The sequence below is a fragment of the Lolium rigidum genome, chromosome 1, assembly GCF_022539505.1.
Source record: "Lolium rigidum isolate FL_2022 chromosome 1, APGP_CSIRO_Lrig_0.1, whole genome shotgun sequence".
Classification (NCBI taxonomy): Eukaryota; Viridiplantae; Streptophyta; class Magnoliopsida; order Poales; family Poaceae; genus Lolium; species Lolium rigidum.
This window is the reverse complement of record NC_061508.1, coordinates 10183594-10204016: the sequence shown is the minus strand read 5'-3', so window position 1 is coordinate 10204016 and position 20423 is coordinate 10183594. Positions and strand designations below refer to the sequence as shown.

At 43.2% G+C, this 20423-nt stretch overlaps 1 protein-coding gene and 1 non-coding gene across 2 annotated transcripts; both read right to left on the bottom strand.

The window, feature by feature from the left end:
* Positions 1-3138: 3138 nt before the first annotated feature.
* On the bottom strand, positions 3139-8792 carry LOC124684898 (ruBisCO large subunit-binding protein subunit beta, chloroplastic). The gene is made up of 15 exons (XM_047219160.1): positions 8748-8792; positions 7210-7424; positions 6982-7107; positions 6436-6573; positions 6254-6349; positions 5841-6083; positions 5518-5752; positions 5272-5441; positions 4971-5048; positions 4804-4875; positions 4566-4670; positions 4312-4404; positions 4145-4237; positions 3490-3613; positions 3139-3372 (listed from the first exon to the last, which is right to left on the bottom strand). Exons 2-15 carry the CDS (start codon positions 7417-7419, stop codon positions 3359-3361), a joined length of 1797 nt encoding a protein of 598 aa, XP_047075116.1. The 5' UTR covers positions 7420-7424; positions 8748-8792; the 3' UTR covers positions 3139-3358.
* A 2551-nt stretch (positions 8793-11343) lies between these two features.
* TRNAD-GUC lies at positions 11344-11415 on the bottom strand. Its single transcript has one exon. It is a non-coding gene; the product is annotated as a tRNA-Asp (tRNA).
* Positions 11416-20423: the final 9008 nt, after the last annotated feature.

Here is a 20423-nt window from a genome sequence, read left to right as displayed (position 1 = left end):
CTTGGACAAAGACTTGTGGCATAGAATACCTTAATTCAACGGCTCGGAGATATTCAATTATCGGACGAACCAGAAGAATTTAGATGGAACCTTCATGTCAATGGTACTTTCTCTGTAAAATCTTTCTACAACGCGATCCTTCTTCTCGATTTACCAGCTTGATAATAACAAGAAGATTTGGAAGATGAAGATACCATTAAAAATTAAAAAATTTGGATGGTATCTTCGTCGAGGGGTAATTCTCACCAAAGACAATCTTGTTAAGCGTAATTGGCATGGGAGTACTCGATGTGTTTTCTGTCATCACGACGAAACAATCAAACACTTATTCTTCCAGTGCCAGTTCGCGAGATCTATATGGTCAGTCATCCAAGTAGCGTCTACTACCCTGTATCCTCCGACTAATGTTGCCAATGTCTTTGGCAATTGGCTTCATGGTGTCGATTCAAGGTTTAAGTTGCTTCTTAGGGTGGGGGCGCTAGCAGTTATCTGGGCGCTTTGGCTATGTAGAAATGACAAGATTTTTAATGATATAAATTGCTCTTTGTTGCAGGTCATCTACAGATGTTGAGGTATTCTCCGTTCGTGGTTACCTCTTCAGCGAGTGGAAAACCGAGACCTATTTACGGAGGTCTGTACACGGTTGGAGGCTACGGCGAGGGATACTTTTTTCCAACATGGGTGGCAGCATAGTCTACGGATAGATGCACCACCTACTCCTTAGGCGTTATATGATTCATCGTTCCGATATGTATCTCGCCTAGTTTTTATTTCTTATCTTTCTGAACTTGAGACAACAAAATGGCTGTGTGCATCCTGGTTGTGCAGAGGCTAGATGTAATTGCTTCCAAAAGTAATAAAAACATCCTTTATCGAAAAAAAAAGAACTAGGGATCAACTCATCCATACCCCTGATCATGACACGCCTGCATGACGTTGTTTTCCATCTCAAGCAGACTGTCTACACCCTGTAACGTCGTTGCTTATCGTGGCCGCGAGGTCTTTGTCGTCGTTACCATTACAGAAGCATCCTCTTTCCTTTGCATCGGCCATTATATCCTTTGCATCAAAAGTAACGCCTTCAAGAAGAAAACAATGCACAAACGTTGTCATCGCCCGATCGAAAATCTGAGCACCGTCTTCTACCGCGAGGTGTTGAGGTTGAACTTTTCAAGGCCATTAAGCACATCCTCTGGTAACTGTAAATCAGGTAGTTCTGGCAACAGTGAATTTCTCTCTTGAAGCCTGTCATCAGAAAAGGAAACTTACATAACCATCGCAACATACTGCGAGGATAGTCGCTAGAAACTAAATCATGTGATGGAGAGCACACAGAAATGGAGAGCATGCCCCTGGAGTATACTCTGCTATCTTGCTAATGAGCCTAAGATCCGGAAACGTCTCCGTTCGCAGCCTCAGTGCATACAGTATACGATTGGACGACTTTTGATTGATCAGGAACACCGCGAAGAGACCCCCATGTTCTTTGATGGCAGGGAAGGACAGCAGCTCTACCGTGGTGCATTTGGCATTGTTGGTCGAGTCCCGTTTCACCTCTAACTAGACCTATGACTTATGGCTTCAAGCCCGAGGACTGCGTTGGATTTCGTTTCGTGAAAACTAGTATATCCTCGTCCTTTGGGGAATGACAACAATCTGATGTTGTAGCTGCCTTAAACCAGACACACCTGCCCTCAATCCGGTCCACTTGAGCCATGGCCGCATGCCTAATGTCTTCCAGCGCAGAGCAGAGATGGGCACGAGTTTCTTCCATCAACTGCACCTCGAATGATCTCGTGTAGTCCCATTTTGAAGTGAAAGTTGTTGGGATTCTTTTAACCTGAAGGACATTAGCATACTGTCAATTAAGAACAGCACAGTTGCGGTAGGGATGCACGGTAACATCTGCACATGCACAACTACTTCTCTTTTGTGCATTACAAATTGAAGCATCTTATTTGGAGGAGAACAATTAATGGAACTAAGAAAACATATAGCAAAAGAAGTGGCAACTCCCCTGGTTCTTGAAGAAATCCTAATTGAAGAAATCGCCATTCTAGTTGTAGTTTTTTTTAGCATAGTGGTAGTGTAGTGACGATGAATGGAAAGGGGGGAAATATTAGTAGTACGTCCCCTAGTCTTTCAAGGTGGGCTACTGTTCCCTGGCCTGCTGGGCTTGTTTTCTGTATCCGGCCTGCTATACAGGTGAGTGTTGGCTCTAGCTGGTCTCTTCTATATCGTGCATATGTACGAGTGTGCATATATAGAACATGGGGGGCATGTGAACCCACTTTTTGAAAAGTTCGGTTTGTGATGTCAAAACATGTTTTAAAAATCGAAACACGAAATGATTTCCCAGATGATCTCAAATATGTGCCCCGAACATGAGTTTCGTGACGAAAAAACTTTTTATTTTGTCTCGGCAAAAAAGTGAAACTTTTTAAATATGTTTTATGTTACGTATTTTGTCTTTTTTAGATTCTGAAATAAAAAAGTGGTTTCTCTGCGAAAACTTTCTACGCACACATGAAACATGCGTACGTACCCGGATATTTTTATTTCAGAATTTTTTAACATTTGGAAAATGCATTTCCAACTAGGGTTCACATGCACCCATGTTCAAACCGGACTTTTCCGCATATGTACTCAACTCAAATTTTGCACCACACTAATATTTATTTCGATAAACTTGAACAAATTTACATATAGTATGTCTTATCTTTTAGAAAGGATGGAGAAATGTTTTTTGCGTCGCCTGATAAGTCATAGAGATGAAAGAGCTGTCTGCAGATGACTTTAATTGTGAGTACAGATGCCAGTTTATCTGTCGTGGATTAGCTCCAGCAGCAACTACCTACAGAAAAAGAATGTGTGCTTCCTTTATAAACTGAACTGCTATCACAGTATGCAATAAATTATGTTTTGTACCTGACAAGGACTACATATATGGTAATCTCCTCATCAGCTAAATCATGTTGTCACAAGGAAGCTTCTCTAACCAATGTGGCAATGTAGATCCAAGAAATGCCAAGCTCCCCCTGGCAGGTGGCTGGCTCAGAGGATAACAGTATCTCGGGTTTACATCAAGAAAAAAAGATTTAAACTGGGACGAAAGAAAGTTCGGAGCAAACCATGTAAAAGATTCCAACATTTTTCCACGTAAAAATGGTATGTTCCAATTACATCAAGAATTCCACTAACGTTTCTCTGTTTATTTCGCCTTTACGGCGGCACAACACATCACATTGTTATCTCGAGACTACATCATCGACCTCTCTAGGCAAAACTTGGTTCGTGCTACCAAAAATAACTGATGAGCGCCGCTTTTCCTCCGCTGGTGAAACTCCACCGTCATTCATCAGTACCCGTAGCCTGGCGGTGATCAAAGCACAAAAGCAGCAACAGTCAACAGCATGTTTCATTTCAAAAGAGGTTTGCAGAAAATGAAGCTTGGTCCGGGAAATGTTGGACACAGCAATGGTCACGTACCGGAGTTGTCCATTGGGTTAGCGAGGGGCGCGGGCTCAGCCTCCTTGATCTCGACGACAACAACGTCTGATGTCAGGAAGGTCTTGGCCACCGACGCAGCATGCTCCAGGCAACATCTCACCACCTGTATTGGACATTTCATCATCGTCAGGAAACCGGACTCTTCATAGTCACACTTCAGTCACACCAAAAAAAATTGTGTGCAAGAGAAAGAAGGAACCAAATCATAGGCTAAACCACATGCAAGGGGAACAGTACAACATGTTCCTTTTCCGATCATTGTTCTCAAACTAGATTTAAGCAAAGCAGATACATTTAGTTGTTCTTTACTTCTTTTATCCCTTTGCAGTTCCCGAAGTTCTTTCACAGTGATACAAAATTGAGGCTAGCAATATAGACTACCTTTGTTTATCCTTTTGGTTCCCTCTTGTCTTTCTAGGACTAGACACTACAAGATTAGATCTGGACACTTTATCCCAAAGTAGCAAGACTAAATCCCCCAAAAGAAAAAGGGCACTGATCTAAGAAAAAATAGGATGCAACCCCAATAGCAAAGACAGAATAATGATGCCCAAAACTGCATCACCACCTAACCTAACTGCAATATCAATTTCATAATGGTGAAAGCAAGAGTGGCAGGAGGAGGGCTACAAACCTTAGTGGGGTCAATGATACCAGCAGCCATCAAGTCCTCATACTGCCCAGTAGCAGCATTGTAGCCGAATTTGGTGTTATCGTTAGAAAGAACCTGGCACAGCAGCATTTTTCATGTTATGCAGATCCACGCGGGAAAATACCCCATTTTGAGTAACAAGCTCTAACCTTCTCAGTGACAACACTGCCATTGACACCGGCATTCTTGGCGATCAATTTAAGTGGGTAGCACAACGCCCTCCTCACTATTTCAGCACCGACCTAGAAAAATGGCAGTAACATGTCAAACTGAAGCGCCAAACATGATAGTATCTGACTCATGTAGAGTGGTTGCATTGGGTTGAAAGGCTTAGAAGTGTAATGGAATTTCATCCTGAGTAAAACACTCAAAGGAGAGCAGAGTGGATTCATTTTGTTTTCACCTTCTGTTCATCATTCTCCAAGGTCTCCTTGATGGCATCAACTTTAGCAGCCAGTCTCAAAAGAGTGCACCCTCCACCAACAACAATACCTTCCTCAACGGCAGCCTGCAAGGAGAAAGAGGCAATTGAGAATGTTTGAAGAAACAACCAAACTAATGGACTTAAATCCTGCTTTCTTGAGGAAGCAGATGAATGTGGCATCTTAAAATGTTTATCGACATGGCATCAACTGACTTACCTTAGTCGCATTCAGAGCATCCTCAACTCTCAACTTTTTCTCTTTAAGTTCGGTTTCTGTTTGTGCTCCCACCTATCAAGTAAAAATCCATGACTTTATCACATCACCCTTCTTTCGAACTGAGAAAAAAAAAAGCAGCATGCAAAAAAGTATGTCCTTGTTAATACCTGAATGACAGCAACACCACCAGCAAGCTTTGCTATCCTCTCATTGAGCTTTTCCTTTTCATAATCTTGTTCCGCTGCCTGAAAGTTAGCCATAACAACTTAGGACCGGAATTAATATTGCCGCACAGAGCTAACACAGACAAATTTCCAATCTGTGGCTAGGATGAAGCTGTAGACAAACAATACTACATTCTAATAACAGGATACGAATTTCCAAGCTACACCCAGAAACAAGCATGATGAAATGGAGCCTTCCAGAACTACGCTACCGAGCCAAGTGACCAAAAAGTAAATAGCATACCTCAATGAGATTTTTGATCTGTGCAACCCTCTTCGACACTTCTTCCTGGGTGCTGCCATCACCAACTATGGTTGTCGACTCTTTGGTAAGGACAACCTTCGCTGCCGTTCCTAGAACTGATTTGTCTGCCTTGTCAAGTGACAGGCCCACCTCGTCTCTGATTACAGTTCCTGCAGAAATAAAGAGTGTCACAAACAAGAAGCATCGGTGATCACGATAACACTCCAGAATGTATGTTAGTCTCACCTCCAGTCAGGATGGCAATATCATCCAGGTACTGGGTCTTGCGCTCTCCAAACCCAGGTGCCTTGATAGCACAGATTTTCAAAGATCCTCTAAGCTTGTTGACAACAAGGGTCGCAAGGGCCTCCTGCTCAATATCCTCAGCAATTATCAGAATTGGGTACTGACCCCTAATGGCTTCCTCCAGAACATTGATAAGATCCCTCGCGTTGGTGATCTTTTTGTCCACCAAAAGGAGCTGAAGATACAACATATCAAAAATCTGAGCCATAAAGACAGTGAGCAGCAGAAAATACAAACTAACAGCTGCTCAGATTCCAGCTTACCTTGCAGTTCTCGTACTCTGTGGTCATCTTCTCACTGTCAGTCACAAAATAAGGAGAGATATAACCACGCTCAAACTGCATTCCCTCCACAACATAGAGATTGTTCTCGGAACTTCTCCCTTCTTCAAGGGTAACAACACCCTTCCGGCCAACCTTGCTCATAGCCTCAGCTATCATGTTACCAATTTCGTAGTTGTTGCCAGCACTAACTGCAGCAACATCTGCAAGCTCACTATCTTCAACCTGGAGCAAGAAAATGCTATTGTAAGTATGCTGCCTACACCAACAGTCATCTGACCCAACTCAGGCATTGGAAAAATATTGGCATATTGCTGAGGGGCAGATTGGCAGAACTAGAACCATTTTGACAGCATAACAGCTTAAGAGTTAACAGCTTAAGAGTTAAATTCTACCTCCTTTGACATCTTCTTTAGTTCCTCAACAAGTGCTTTCGCTGTTTTCTCAATACCGCGAGTAATTTGTACAGGATTAGCACCAGCTGCAATAACCTGAAGAAAGCGGACAAATTTTTAGGTTTACAGAATAGAGAATCATACAGGTAACGAATAATCTCTACTAGTGGGTAGTGGCATACCTTAACACCCTCAGCAATGAGCCCCTGAGCAAGGACTACGGAAGTAGTTGTCCCATCACCAGCTAAATCATTGGTCTTTGCTGCGGCTTGCCTAACCAACTTAGCTCCAATATTTTCAACAGGATCCTCCAGCTCAACCTGCAGTAAAATAATTGTTACTGGAAGCTCTGATTTTAAACTAATCATGAATTGCGGGACAAGAACCCCCAGGCCTGCAGTATGTACTCATCCAATAACAAAATCCAACAAATCTGCAACCCTTCCATGATACAAAACAGAATGTGCAGCATCAATATAGTACAAAGAATAGCGAACTAGTTGGGCTTGTGTGCTCATCTTGTCATCAGGAAGTGTTACATCAAGATCATGTAGATTAATTGTGACATCATGCAAAATCATATGCATCAACAATGAAATAAATATAGTTGGATTGGTGTATGATCACTGAACACAAACATCTCAGCAGAAGTGTAGGCATAAAAAGCAAATCCTGGAGTACAATGACGATAACCAAAAGCTCTATAACATGATAACACTGCAATGTACCTCTCTTGCAACTGTAACACCATCATTGACAATCCTAGGGGACCCATACTTGCTCTCCAAAACAACATTCCTTCCCTTTGGTCCCAATGTAACTCCAACAAGATCTGCAAGCTTATTGACTCCAGCCTAAGATACAGAAACAGCAAAATTAGCCTATGTTCAAGGGTCGCCAGACACCGCCATATAGTAAGAAAAAAGTATAGGATGTGCAAGAGGTGAGAAGCTCACCTGGAGCTTCTTGGTGGCTGAGCCATCCTTGTTGAAGTACAGCTCCTTAGCTGCTTTTACTCTGAAACTGCATTTCCTCTGAGGACGCACATTCCGTGGCCGGCTGGCAAGGGAGATAGATGATACTGAGAATGGCTTCTTGTCCGATACAATGCCAGTTGGAGCTGCCATGAGCCCAGCAGTAGAAGTGGCACCGAATGGTGAAGCCATGTTTCCTGTGCAGCAGGAGTGATAATATTAGAATGACAGAACACCACAAAGGGTACACAAGTACAAAAACCACAATACGGAGATCATGGAGCAGAAGAAAATAAACACACGCGCAAGCTTCACTTCAGATAATGGAAGTGAAGGTGACTACAAGTAACTAAGGCACTAAATCAAAATAAAAGGTTCAATTGTTTGTGTACTGAAAAGATAAATGAAAATGACCAATGGATCTCCACGCTTTGTGTCTGAGGCATCAACATAAAGGAACAGTTGAAACAAAATTTCCAGGTGCATTACGCCCCGCTGAAAGTCTACATATATACACCCAAACAGGATACAAATAAGCAGGGTCATCCATGTATCAGCTGTAAACATAAATTTATGGATGTTCCTGAAGTTTGCAACACGTAGACTCAGAAATAGGCTGCGCGTTCGCTACTCTGCTGAAGTACTGGCCCCAACCTCTTTTCTAGTAACAACATGTATGAAAACCAATACAGTGCAGACAAGTTCAATTGTACATGCTATCCACCCACCCAAACAATATTTTGAATGAAACCATTTGTAACAGACTGGCAGACAAATCAGACAGGTGAGCTCAAAAAGACCCTGCAGACTTAGAAATAGGTAGCGTGTTCGTTACTCTACTGAAGTATAACAACATGTGTGAAAACCAATAGAGTGCACCCAAGTTCAATTGTACATGCTATCCACCCACCCAAACAATACTTTGATTCAAACCATTTGTAACAGACTGGCAGACAAATCAGACAGTTGAGCTCAAAAACACCCTGCAGAAAGGCAATTCACAGCAGGTTCATCGCTCCTTTGCTCCTTAGCCACAGTGTCACACCCTTTGGCACCGACTAAACTAACAAATTCGCCAAAAAAAAAAAGGTCTACACCATTCTGCACTAATGTACCAATTACAGCGGGTTAAGTACAAAGTCGGAAACCCAGCGAGCCCGGAGAGCACCAACAGGCCACGGCATCTGGGTAAAATTGTTCTAATCCCACTAAGCCAACAGTAGCACATACAACATCCCAGACCAAGAACCACGCGCCAGTCAATTGTCGCCCGGATAAAGAACTGGAACCCCTCCCTGCGCCCGAATTCACACCCTATGAACAAGAATCGGAACACTTGGTGACCATCCAATCAAATCCTCAGGTCACCCTATGAACCAGAATCGGAACACTTGGCGACCAGCCAATCTGGCCACCACGCGCAAATGCGACGGCCGGGCGGGCGAATTGGGCGGGCGACGAGCGAGGCGGCACCGCGAGGAGGGGGGTAGAGAGTGGGGAGAAGGGCTGGGGGCCATTACCTTGGCGCCTCGGCGGAGGAGGAGGAGGCGGGCGGAGAGGATAAGGCGGAGGGGTAGGGCGCTGCTACGGACGGGTGAGGGGTTTGGTATGGTTGGGGGAAGGAGAAGGAAGGGGATGAGGTCTTAAATACACGAGGGTTTTGCAAAGGGGCTTGGCATCTTTCATTTACACCCTTTGGTGAGTATGTTTTTACTTCCTTTCAGAAAAAAACATATTAAAGAAAAATTAATTTAATATACTACTACAAAAGTCTACACTTGAAGGGAGATGCACTCCTCAAAATAGGCTCTCGCCCCGCTGTATTAATATAGCAACCAACCGATACAACACGCACTCTCGGGCCACAACACAACCAAGCCCAGAAGAAACTACAGAGAAAGAAAACAAATGCTGACACTGGCAGCTCGACAGGAACGATGACGACCAGCAACCGATGCGCCCTCTGGAGAACTCCCTCCGACGCTCCTAGCTCACCGGAGCGCCGCATACCAAGCGATGCCTTCAACAAGGAAAGCGACAACTACACCGTTGCTGCCCGGACTGATCCTACCATTTCCCCCGGTATGCGAAAGGGATTGGGGAGGAGGTACAGCCGACGCAATTCAGGAGGGCATGGTGACACCCGTAGGCGTCGCCTCGTCGGTGTCGGACATGCCGAGAGTGATTCGCTAAGTGATGTAGAAAAACATTCCAAGAAATTGTACTCCCTCGGTACTAATATAAATGTCTTGACTAGCATGTACAAGCAAAATGCATCTACGTGCATCGGTATCCAGATAAAATTAAAACACTCTTTTTTGGACAGGGGTAGTACAGAAGGAGAAGAAAGGGGATGGGGTCTTAAATTTTCACACAAGGGATTTACAAAGGGGCTTGGTATATTTCATTTACACCCTCGTATTAGTATTTTGTATTCCCTTTCAGGGAAAAAAAGAATTTCTTAAAATAAAAAATCAATTGAATATAGTAGGAAGGTCTGAAATTTTAGGTGTGAGGGATATGTACACTAAATAAGAGTCAAAGTAGATGGATTGACGAAGAAGGATTCACTAACTGATGTAGAAAATTCTGGAAAAATGTACTTTTTTTTAACACACTAAAGACACATATGCTTAGAAATGCATACACACATTTATCTCTATGAACGCACGCACACATACCTTCCCCCACCGAGGAAGCACCTAGGAGAGACTAAATTGGCATGTCTTCGGATCGACGAAATCACCACTACATACGTCTAGCTATCAATGTGGACGATAATTTCATCATGGTATCAACATATAGCAAATACAACTAGTATTTCTTACCTTTCTGTCCATCAGCAAGATCATGTGGCAATTGTGTTCTACATCACTTAGTGATCAGATTGGCGAAGTCACCATCATAGACTCATAGCTATCGCTATTGACAATAATTTAATCATGGTATTAACATATAGCAAATACTACTAGCATTGCTTACCTTTGTGTCCATAAGCAAGAGCATGTGGCAATTGTGTGCCTTCGACCATGATCGTGGGTGTGAACTATTGTCGCGCGAGCACCTCTATCGTGTCATAACTTACAATTGTAGATTTAAACGGAGATAGATGTAACTTTAATCTTATTAAATTTGTCATATCATAAATTAGAATTGTAGATTTAAGTGAGAGAGAGATGTAACTTTTATCTATATTAACCATAACATAAAGAACAGAATGACATAATATTTAGCCACGTGGAAAAACAACATACAGACATAGCGAACATCACTAACATACAACTGAAAATGCAGGCGGACCTGGAAATGTAGCACTTCGTGTTTATAAAACCAATTTTACTCCCTTCTACTCCCTCTGTCTATAAATAAGTGACTCAACTTCATTTAAATACGAATGTTTCTATATGTATTTTAGTTGTAGATGCTTTAGCGTTACAAAAAAAAGTTAAGTCGCTTAATTTAGACAGAGAAAACATCATATTTTAACCACAAATGGAGTGAGAGCCCCCTAGGGTAAAAGTTAAGAAGATGCCACGGAGGCAACAACCAGATAATTAATAACATGCCACGGAGGCAACAATCTGATAAGAGCAATTCCAATAGTGTAGCCAGCTGCTGGCTATAAGCCAAGTACCATGTTATCTATAGCCAACTTAGAGCCAACATATACAATAGTGAGCTACAATAATGTACTACTTTATCAATGTATGACCCACATTTCACTCTCACAAAGTGCCTAGGAGCACGTGCTAGAGATGGCTCTTGCATAAGAGCCCACTCTCCTTCTCTCTCCTCCTCTCTCTCCTCCAACTAAGCAATAATATAGTAGTTTAATCCTTATAGTCAGCTGACTAGGACTTATTGTACTTGCTCTAATTACTATGAGGTCTCAAGAAGGGCTCCAGGTTGAACAGCGTAATTTTCCAGGGCGTGTGCCATAAAAGAGCGCCTGGACGGGCCGGCCGAGCACGATGCATCGAAGCGCACCCTCGACCGTTGTGGAAGCGTCTAGAAGATGCAGCGGGCCAGGATTGAGGCTCAAAACAGGCCGAAATGGCCACAGCTTCGGCCCACGGAACAAATGGGCCTGAACGGCGGCGAGGGACAAAAAAATTACGCCGTTGCCGGGGATCGAACCCGGGTCACCCGCGTGACAGGCGGGAATACTTACCACTATACTACAACGACTTTGATGCCATCGTTTCCATGGTTTCCTTATTTGACGTGATAACTGTCATTCAGCGTACCAATCCGAAGCAGAGGACATGCCATTTTGCCAACTCTTACTAGCCGCCGGCCGGCAGTAGACGACGGTTCTTCTTCGTAAAACAATCGTTGATTGTTACCGATATTACTGTCGATTTCCCAACTTCGCACATGCCTGACGTGCTCGAACTCAGCTCAGATCGACGACGGAAACAAAACAGCTGAGTGTAGATACACGCTCGGTTATTTGCGAACTGAAAACGAGAACAGCGAGCTGAACAACCAACTGATTAACACTTCCCGGAGGACACCTTGGAGTTTCACGCAAGGTTAATTTCCAGCGTGTAACCGACGGACATGCAGACACTGGTGGTCCCAGTGGCATGCATGGCGCTGGTGTTGTACAGTACTACTCAAGGCTTAACACATCACGCATCTTTGAATGGCTTCGTTGTTTCAGAGGCACTGGATAGTGATGGATTCCAGTGAATATCTGGAACCTTTGAAACAACAATATAGGGAGACCCTTAGGCGGAAATTCAATTCGGCTCCCGGGTGCATATACTCCCTCTATCAAAAAGTTATATTTCGAAATGTCGAAAAATTTTGACAAAAAATTCTACTTGTACATCTCCACAATATACGTACGTTCGTCAAGTTTCGCGAGGAACCAGTATGTTTTGTGGTCCGTGTAAAAAAGAGAAAATTTATCTCCTAAAAAGCCTTATTTTCAGCATTGAATTTTGTCTTTTTTACACACGTCACACGACAAGTCGGATTTTTATGAAACAACTTTGTGAGCGCGTAGCACGTGAAGATGTACGTTTGAATTTTTCGTTTCAATTTTTTGAAATTACAAAATGTATGTAGCATGCATTTCAAAATAAAGGGAGCATATGCTCCCATGTGCCAAAACACCATTCCCGACCCTTAGGTAGATGCTAAACGGTTCTTGGCTAAAACTCTAGTACTTATATTTATACTGGACATATTTTTAACTAGGTACCTCCCTTACAGAGCACAATGATTAACAAAAAAGTAAGCTTTATTTCTATAACCACCTCTCTCGTTTTTATGCATCTCTCAAGTCTCAACTCTAATCTGAGCATCTCCACCGGAGCTCCCTATAGCGGCCCCGATAACGTTTTGGGGGCCGACGGCCAAAATGGGCTCACACCGGCGCGTCACAAAAGGCGGCGGCGGGGCGCCGGCTAGTTTACGAGCCTAATAGAAGCGCTGGCAACCCCGTACCGGCCTCTTCGCAAAGGACGGAGTTGGACGCACCGGCGCCTCGCGGCACGTCGGTTTCCGCGGTTGGGCTCTGCTAGCAGCGAGAGGAGGTGGCGGGTCACGTTGAAAACAACGCGGGAATGTTAGTCGTCGGCGTTAATGGTCTCCTACGCGGAAACGGAAGCGGTGACAAGGGCTGCGACTGACCACACGGCGTCCACCCACCTCCCACATGCGCCTTCAACGCTCGTCCGCCGCCGCCCTTAAAACCATATCATCGCACTCCTCTACTTCCCCGCCTTCCAACCCTAGCCACTGCCGCCGCCATTCTCGCAAACGCCGCACGAAACACCCACTAACGCAATGGCGCACAATGCCAAGGCCGGCGGCAGCGGCGGCGCGCTCTGGTCGCTGCAGCTCACGCACGACGAGGCAGACGTTATGTACTAGCTGCCGATGCAGTTCAATCTGCCGCATGGGTGGCACCTGTCCAACGTCGGCTACGCCATGCTGATACGTCCAATTTGCATCACTATTTTATATCATAATTTGCTGTTATTCATTGATATATTTCATATTTGGATATAATACTTATGTTATTTCATCTATTTTGCATGTTTCATGATTATTGGAGGATCGCTCACCGGAGCCGGGATTCCACTGGAAAAAGCATCGTCGTAACGCAATATTTCGGAAGATCAACAATTGACGGGAATTACACGAAAACTCCTATTTTTCCGGATGACGAAGGGAGCCGGAAGGGGGAGAAGAGGGGACCGATGGCGTGTATTTCACACGTTCGTTGGGGAACCCCAAGAGGAAGGTATGATGCGCACAAGCAAGCAAGTTTTCCCTCGTAAAGAAACCAAGGTTTATCGAACCAGGAGGAGCCAAGAAGCACGTTGAAGGTTGATGGCGGCGGGATGTAGTGCGGCGCAACACCGGGGATTCCGGCGCCAACGTGGAACCCGCACAACACAACCAAAGTACTTTGCCCCAACGAAACAGTGAGGTTGTCAATCTCACCGGCTTGCCGTAACAAAGGATTAACCGTATTGTGTGGAAGATGATTGTTTGCAGAGAAAACAAGTAAAACAAGTATTGCAGACAGATTTGTATTTCAAGTATTAAAGAATGGACCGGGGTCCACAGTTCACTAGAGGTGTCTCTCCCATAAGATAAAAGCATGTTGGGTGAACAAATTACAGTCGGGCAATTGACAAATAGAGAGGGCATAACAATGCACATACATGTCATGATAAGTATAGTGAGATTTAATTGGGCATTACGACAAAGTACATAGACCGCCATCCAACCGCATCTATGCCTAAAAAGTCCACCTTCGGGTTATCGTCCGAACCCCTTCCAGTATTAAGTTGCTAAGCAACATGACAATTGCATTAAGTATGGTGCGTAATGTAATCAATAACTACATCCTCGGACATAGCATCAATGTTTTATCCCTAGTGGCAACAAAGACAACACAACCTTAGAACTTTCTCGTCACTCGTCCCGTGTGTCAATGCGGGCATGAACCCACTATCGAGCATAAATACTCCCTCTTGGAGTTACTAGCATCAACTTGGCCGCAGCCTCTACTAATAACGGAGAGCATGCAAGATCATAAACAACACATATGCAATAACTTGATAATTAACATAACATGGTATTCTCTATCCATCGGATCCCGACAAACACAACATAGAGTATTACAGTATAGATGATCTTGATCATGTTAGGCAGCTCACAAGATCCAACAATGAAGCACAATGAGGAGAAGACAACCATCTAGCTACCGCTATGGACCCATAGTCCAGGGGTGAACTACTCACTCATCACTCCGGAGGCGACCATGGCGGTGTAGAGTCCTCCGGGAGATGAATCCCTCTCCGGCAGGGTGCCGGAGGAGATCTCCGTAATCCCCCGAGATGGGATTGGCGGCGGCGGCGTCTCCGGAAGGTTTTCCGTATCGTGGTTTTTTCGCCTCGTGGGTTTCGCGACGGAGGCTTTAAGTAGGCGGAAGGGCGGAGTCGGAGGGCCGACGAGGGGCCCACACCATAGGGCGGCGCGGCCCCCTTGGCCGCGCCGCCTTGTGGTGTCGCCACCTCGTGGCCCCACTTCGTATGCTCTTCGGTCTTCCGGAAGGTTCGTGGCAAAATAGGCCCCCGGGTCTTGATTTCGTCCAATTCCGAGAATATTTCGTTACTAGGATTTCGAAACCAAAAACAGCAGTAAAACAAAGAATCGGCACTTCGGCATCTTGTTAATAGGTTAGTTCCGTAAAATGCACGAATATGACATAAAGTGTGCATAAAACATGTAGGTATCATCAATAATATGGCATGGAACATAAGAAACTATCGATACGTCGGAGACGTATCAGCATCCCCAAGCTTAGTTTCGCTCGTCCCGAACGGTGTAAAACGATAACAAAGATAATTTCTGAAATGACATGCCATCATAACCTTGATCATACTATTTGTAAACATATGTAGTGGATGCAGCGATCAAAACAATGGTAATGACATGAGTAAACAAGTGAATCATAAAGCAAAGACTTTTCATGAATAGTACTTCAAGACAAGTATTAATAAGTCTTGCATAAGAGTTAACTCATAAAGCAATAAATCAAAGTAAAGGCATTGAAGCAACACAAAGGAAGATTAAGTTTCAGCGGTTGCTTTCAACTTGTAACATGTATATCTCATAGATAATTGTCAACATAGAGTAATATAACAAGTGCAATATGCAAGTATGTAGGAATCAATGCATAGTTCACACAAGTGTTTGCTTCTTGAGGTGGAGAGAGATAGGTGAACTGACTCAACATAAAAGTAAAAAGAATGGTCCTTCAAAGAGGAAAACGTCGATTGCTATATTTGTGCTAGATCTTTTATTTTAAAAACATGAAACAATTTTGTCAACGGTAGTAATAAAGCATATGAGTTATGTAAATTATATCTTACAAGTTGCAAGCCTCATGCATAGTATACTAATAGTGCCCGCACCTTGTCCTAATTAGCTTGGACTACCGGATCTTTGCAATGCACATGTTTTAACCAAGTGTCACAATGGGGTACCTCCATGCCACCTCGTACAAAGGTCTAAGGAGAAAGCTCGCATTTTGGATTTCTCGCTTTTGATTATTCTCAACTTAGACATCCATACCGGGACAACATGGACAACAGATAATGGACTCCTCTTTAATGCATAAGCATGTGGCAACAATTATTATTCTCATATGAGATTGAGGATATGTGTCCAAAACCGAAACTTCCACCATGATTCATGGCTTTAGTTAGCGGCCCAATGTTCTTCTCTAACAATATGCATGCTCCAACCATTAAGGTGGTAGATCTCTCTTACTTCGGACAAGACGGACATGCATAGCAACTCACATGATATTCAACAAAGAATAGTTGATGGCGTCCCCGTAAACATGGTTATCGCACAACAAGCAACTTAATAAGAGATAAAGTGCATAAGTACATATTCAATACCACAATAGTTTTTAAGCTATTTGTCCCATGAGCTATATATTGCAAAGGTGAATGATGGAATTTTAAAGGTAGCACTCAAGCAATTTACTTTGGAATGGCGGATAAATACCATGTAGTAGGTAGGTATGGTGGACACAAATGGCATAGTGGTTGGCTCAAGGATTTTGGATGCATGAGAAGTATTCCCTCTCGATACAAGGTTTAGGCTAGCAAGGTTATTTGAAAACAAACACAAGGATGAACGGTGCAGCAAAACTCACATAAAAGACATATTGTAAACATTATAAGACTCTACACCGTCTTCCTTGTTGTTCAAAACTCAATACTAGATGTTATCTAGACTCTAGAGAAACCAAATATGCAAACCAAATTAGCAAACTCTAAGTGTTTCTTCATTAATAGGTGCAAAGTATATGATGCAAGAGCTTAAACATGAGCACAACAATTGCCAAGTATCAAATCATCCAAGACATTTTAGAGTTACTACATGTAGTATTTTCCAATTCCAACCATATAACAATTTAACGAAGAAGAAACTTCGCCATGAATACTATGAGTAGAGCCTAAGGACATACTTGTCCATATGCTACAGCGGAGCGTGTATCTCTCCCATAAAGTGAATGCTAGGATCCATTTTATTCAAACAAAACAAAAACAAAAACAAACCAACGCTCCAAGCAAAGTGCATAAGATGTGACGGAATAAAAATATAGTTTCGGGGAGGAACCCGATAATGTTGTCGATGAAGAAGGGGATGCCTTGGGCATCCCCAAGCTTAGACGCTTGAGTCTTCTTAGAATATGCAGGGGTGAACCACCGGGGCATCCCCAAGCTTAGAGCTTTCACTCTCCTTGATCATATTGCATCATACTCCTCTCTTGATCCTTGAAAACTTCCTCCACACCAAACTCGAAACAACTCATTAGAGGGTTAGTGCACAATAAAAATTAACATGTTCAGAGGTGAAACAATCATTCTTAACACTTCCGGACATTGCATAAAGCTACCGGACATTAATGGATCAAAGAAATTCATCCAACATAGCAAAAGAGGCAATGCGAAATAAAAGGCAGAATCTGTCAAAACAGAACAGTCCGTAAAGATGGATTTTATTAGGCCACCAGACTTGCTCAAATGAAAATTCTCAAATTGAATGAAAGTTGCGTACATATCCGAGGATCATGCACGTAAATTGGCTTTATTTTCTGAGCTACCTACAGGGAGGTAGACCCAGATTCGTGACAGACAAAGAAATCCGGAACTGCGCAGTAATCCAAATCTAGTACTTACTTTACTATCAAAGACTTTACTTGGCACAACAAAACTCAAAACTAAGATAAGGAGAGGTTGCTACAGTAGTAAACAACTTCCAAGACTCAAATATAAAACAAAAATACTGTAGTAAAAACATGGGTTGTCTCCCATAAGCACTTTTCTTTAACGCCTTTCAGCTAGGCGCAGAAAGTGTATATCAAGTATTATCGGAGAGTGGTGCATCATCCTTACCTTGGGCTTTACCCTTACCTTTCTTGTTTTTTTTCTTTCTCTTGATTTAGGAAATGTATGATTCCCCCCCGGTATAGAGGTGAAATCCAGGATGACTTCTCCCACATCTATGACTGCTCCCAATAGTTTTAGCAGGGATCTTCCGAGTGTGATTTTTCCCGTCCCTACACATTCAATAACAAGATAATCAATGGATATTGTTCTTCCAAGAATGGTTGTATGCACACCTGCGGCTATTCCCTTAGGAATTATAACAGAGTTATCAATGAGAGTTATTTCTTCTCCTCCTTCATCAACTCCCCAAAGTTTCAAAGATTTATAAATGTTCTCCGGTATAAGGCAAAATTCAGACATAATATCACAGCTTGGCACGAAGAGTTTGATCACCGATAACAATTTTAACAAGAGGATCCCATAATGAAGGTTTAGAGTTCACTAAAACTTGTTCAAGACGATTACGAACATGGTGATAGTTGTCATCCAGGCGAGATGTACTTATCTCGAGATTGTTTAATCTATTATAAATGCTAATAAGGGCTGAATCAAAGTTATTAGCTGAATCATGTGATGCAACCAACTTCTTTATGGCATTAAAAGCTTGATCCCCATTGCAATGAAGGAAATCTCCTCCCACTAAAGTATCCAAAGCATATCTATAGCGAATCATAAGACCAAAATAAAAATTACTAAGGAGCAAACTTAGAGTCATTTAAGGTTCAGTTTTACGATAAGAAGTAAAAATTCTAGACCAAGCATCCTTAAAACTCTCCTCATTCCCTTGTTTAAAAGTGAAGACTAATTCTTCAGGCGAAGAAGTAACAGGTTCAGAGCTAGACATGGTAACAAAAGTAACTAATTTTTTGTATTTTTTATATAGAGTGCAAGACAGTAAATAAAGAAAACTAGATAAAGTAAATGCAAGTAACTAATTTTTTTTGTGTTTTTGATATAGCAAACAAGGCAGTAAATAAAGTAAAGCTAGCAACTAATTTTTTTGTGTTTTGATATAATGCAGCAAACAAAGTAGTAAATAAAATAAAGCAAGACAAAAACAAAGTAAAGAGATTGAGAAGTGGAGACTCCCTTGCAAGCGTGTCTTGATCTCCCCGGCAACGGCGCCGTAAAAAGAGCTTGATGGCGTGTATTTCACACGTTCGTTGGGGAACCCCAAGAGGAAGGTATGATGCGCACAGCAGCAAGTTTTCCCTCGAAAGAAACCAAGATTTATCGAACCAGGAGGAGCCAAGAAGCACGTTGAAGGTTGATGGCGGCGGGATGTAGTGCGGCGCAACACCGTGGATTCCGGCGCCAACGTGGAACCCGCACAACACAACCAAAGTACTTTGCCCCAACGAAACAAGTGAGGTTGTCAATCTCACCGGCTTGCTGTAACAAAGGATTAACCGTATTGTGTGGAAGATGATTGTTTGCAGAGAAAACAAGTAAAACAAGTATTGCAGCAGATTTGTATTTCAGTATTAAAGAATGGACCGGGGTCCACAGCTCACTAGAGGTGTCTCTCCCATAAGATAAAAGCATGTTGTGTGAACAAATTACAAGTCGGGCAATTGACAAATATAGAGGGCATAACAATGCACATACATGTCATGATAAGTATAGTGAGATTTAATTGGGCATTACGACAAAGTACATAGACCGCCATCCAACCGCATCTATGCCTAAAAAGTCCACCTTCGAAGTTATCGTCCGAACCCCTTCCAAGCATTAATTTGCTAAGCAACATGCACAATTGCATTAAGTATGGTGCGTAATGTAATCAATAACTACATCCTCGGACATAGCATCAATGTTTTATCCCTAGTGGCAACAAGACAACACAACCTTAGAACTTTCGTCACATCGTCCCGGATATCAATGCAGCATGAACCCACTATCGAGCATAAATACTCCCTCTTGGAGTTACTAGCATCAACTTGGCCGGAGCCTCTACTAATAACGGAGAGCATGCAAGATCATAAACAACACATATGCAATAACTTGATAATTAACATAACATGGTATTCTCTATCCATCGGATCCCGACAAACACAACATAGAGTATTACAGTATAGATGATCTTGATCATGTTAGGCAGCTCACAAGATCCAACAATGAAGCACAATGAGGAGAAGACAACCATCTAGCTACCGCTATGGACCCATAGTCCAGGGGTGAACTACTCACTCATCACTCCGGAGGCGACCATGGCGGTGTAGAGTCCTCCGGGAGATGAATCCCCTCTCCGGCAGGTGCCGGAGGAGATCTCCGTAATCCCCCGAGATGGGATTGGCGGCGGCGGCGTCTCGGAAGGTTTTCCGTATCGTGGTTTTTCGCCTCGGGGTTTCGCGACGGAGGCTTTAAGTAGGCGGAAGGGCGGAGTCGGAGGGCCGACGAGGGGCCCACACCACAGGGCGGCGCGGCCCCCTTGGCCGCGCCGCCTTGTGGTGTCGCCACCTCGTGGCCCCACTTCGTATGCTCTTCGGTCTTCTCGGAAGGTTCGTGGCAAAATAGGCCCCCGGGTCTTGATTTCGTCCAATTCCGAGAATATTTCGTTACTAGGATTTCGAAACCAAAAACAAGCAGTAAAACAACAACTCGGCACTTCGGCATCTTGTTAATAGGTTAGTTCCGTAAAATGCACGAATATGACATAAAGTGTGCATAAAACATGTAGGTATCATCAATAATATGGCATGGAACATAAGAAATTATCGATACGTCGGAGACGTATCGTGGACCCGAGGTGGGCCCACC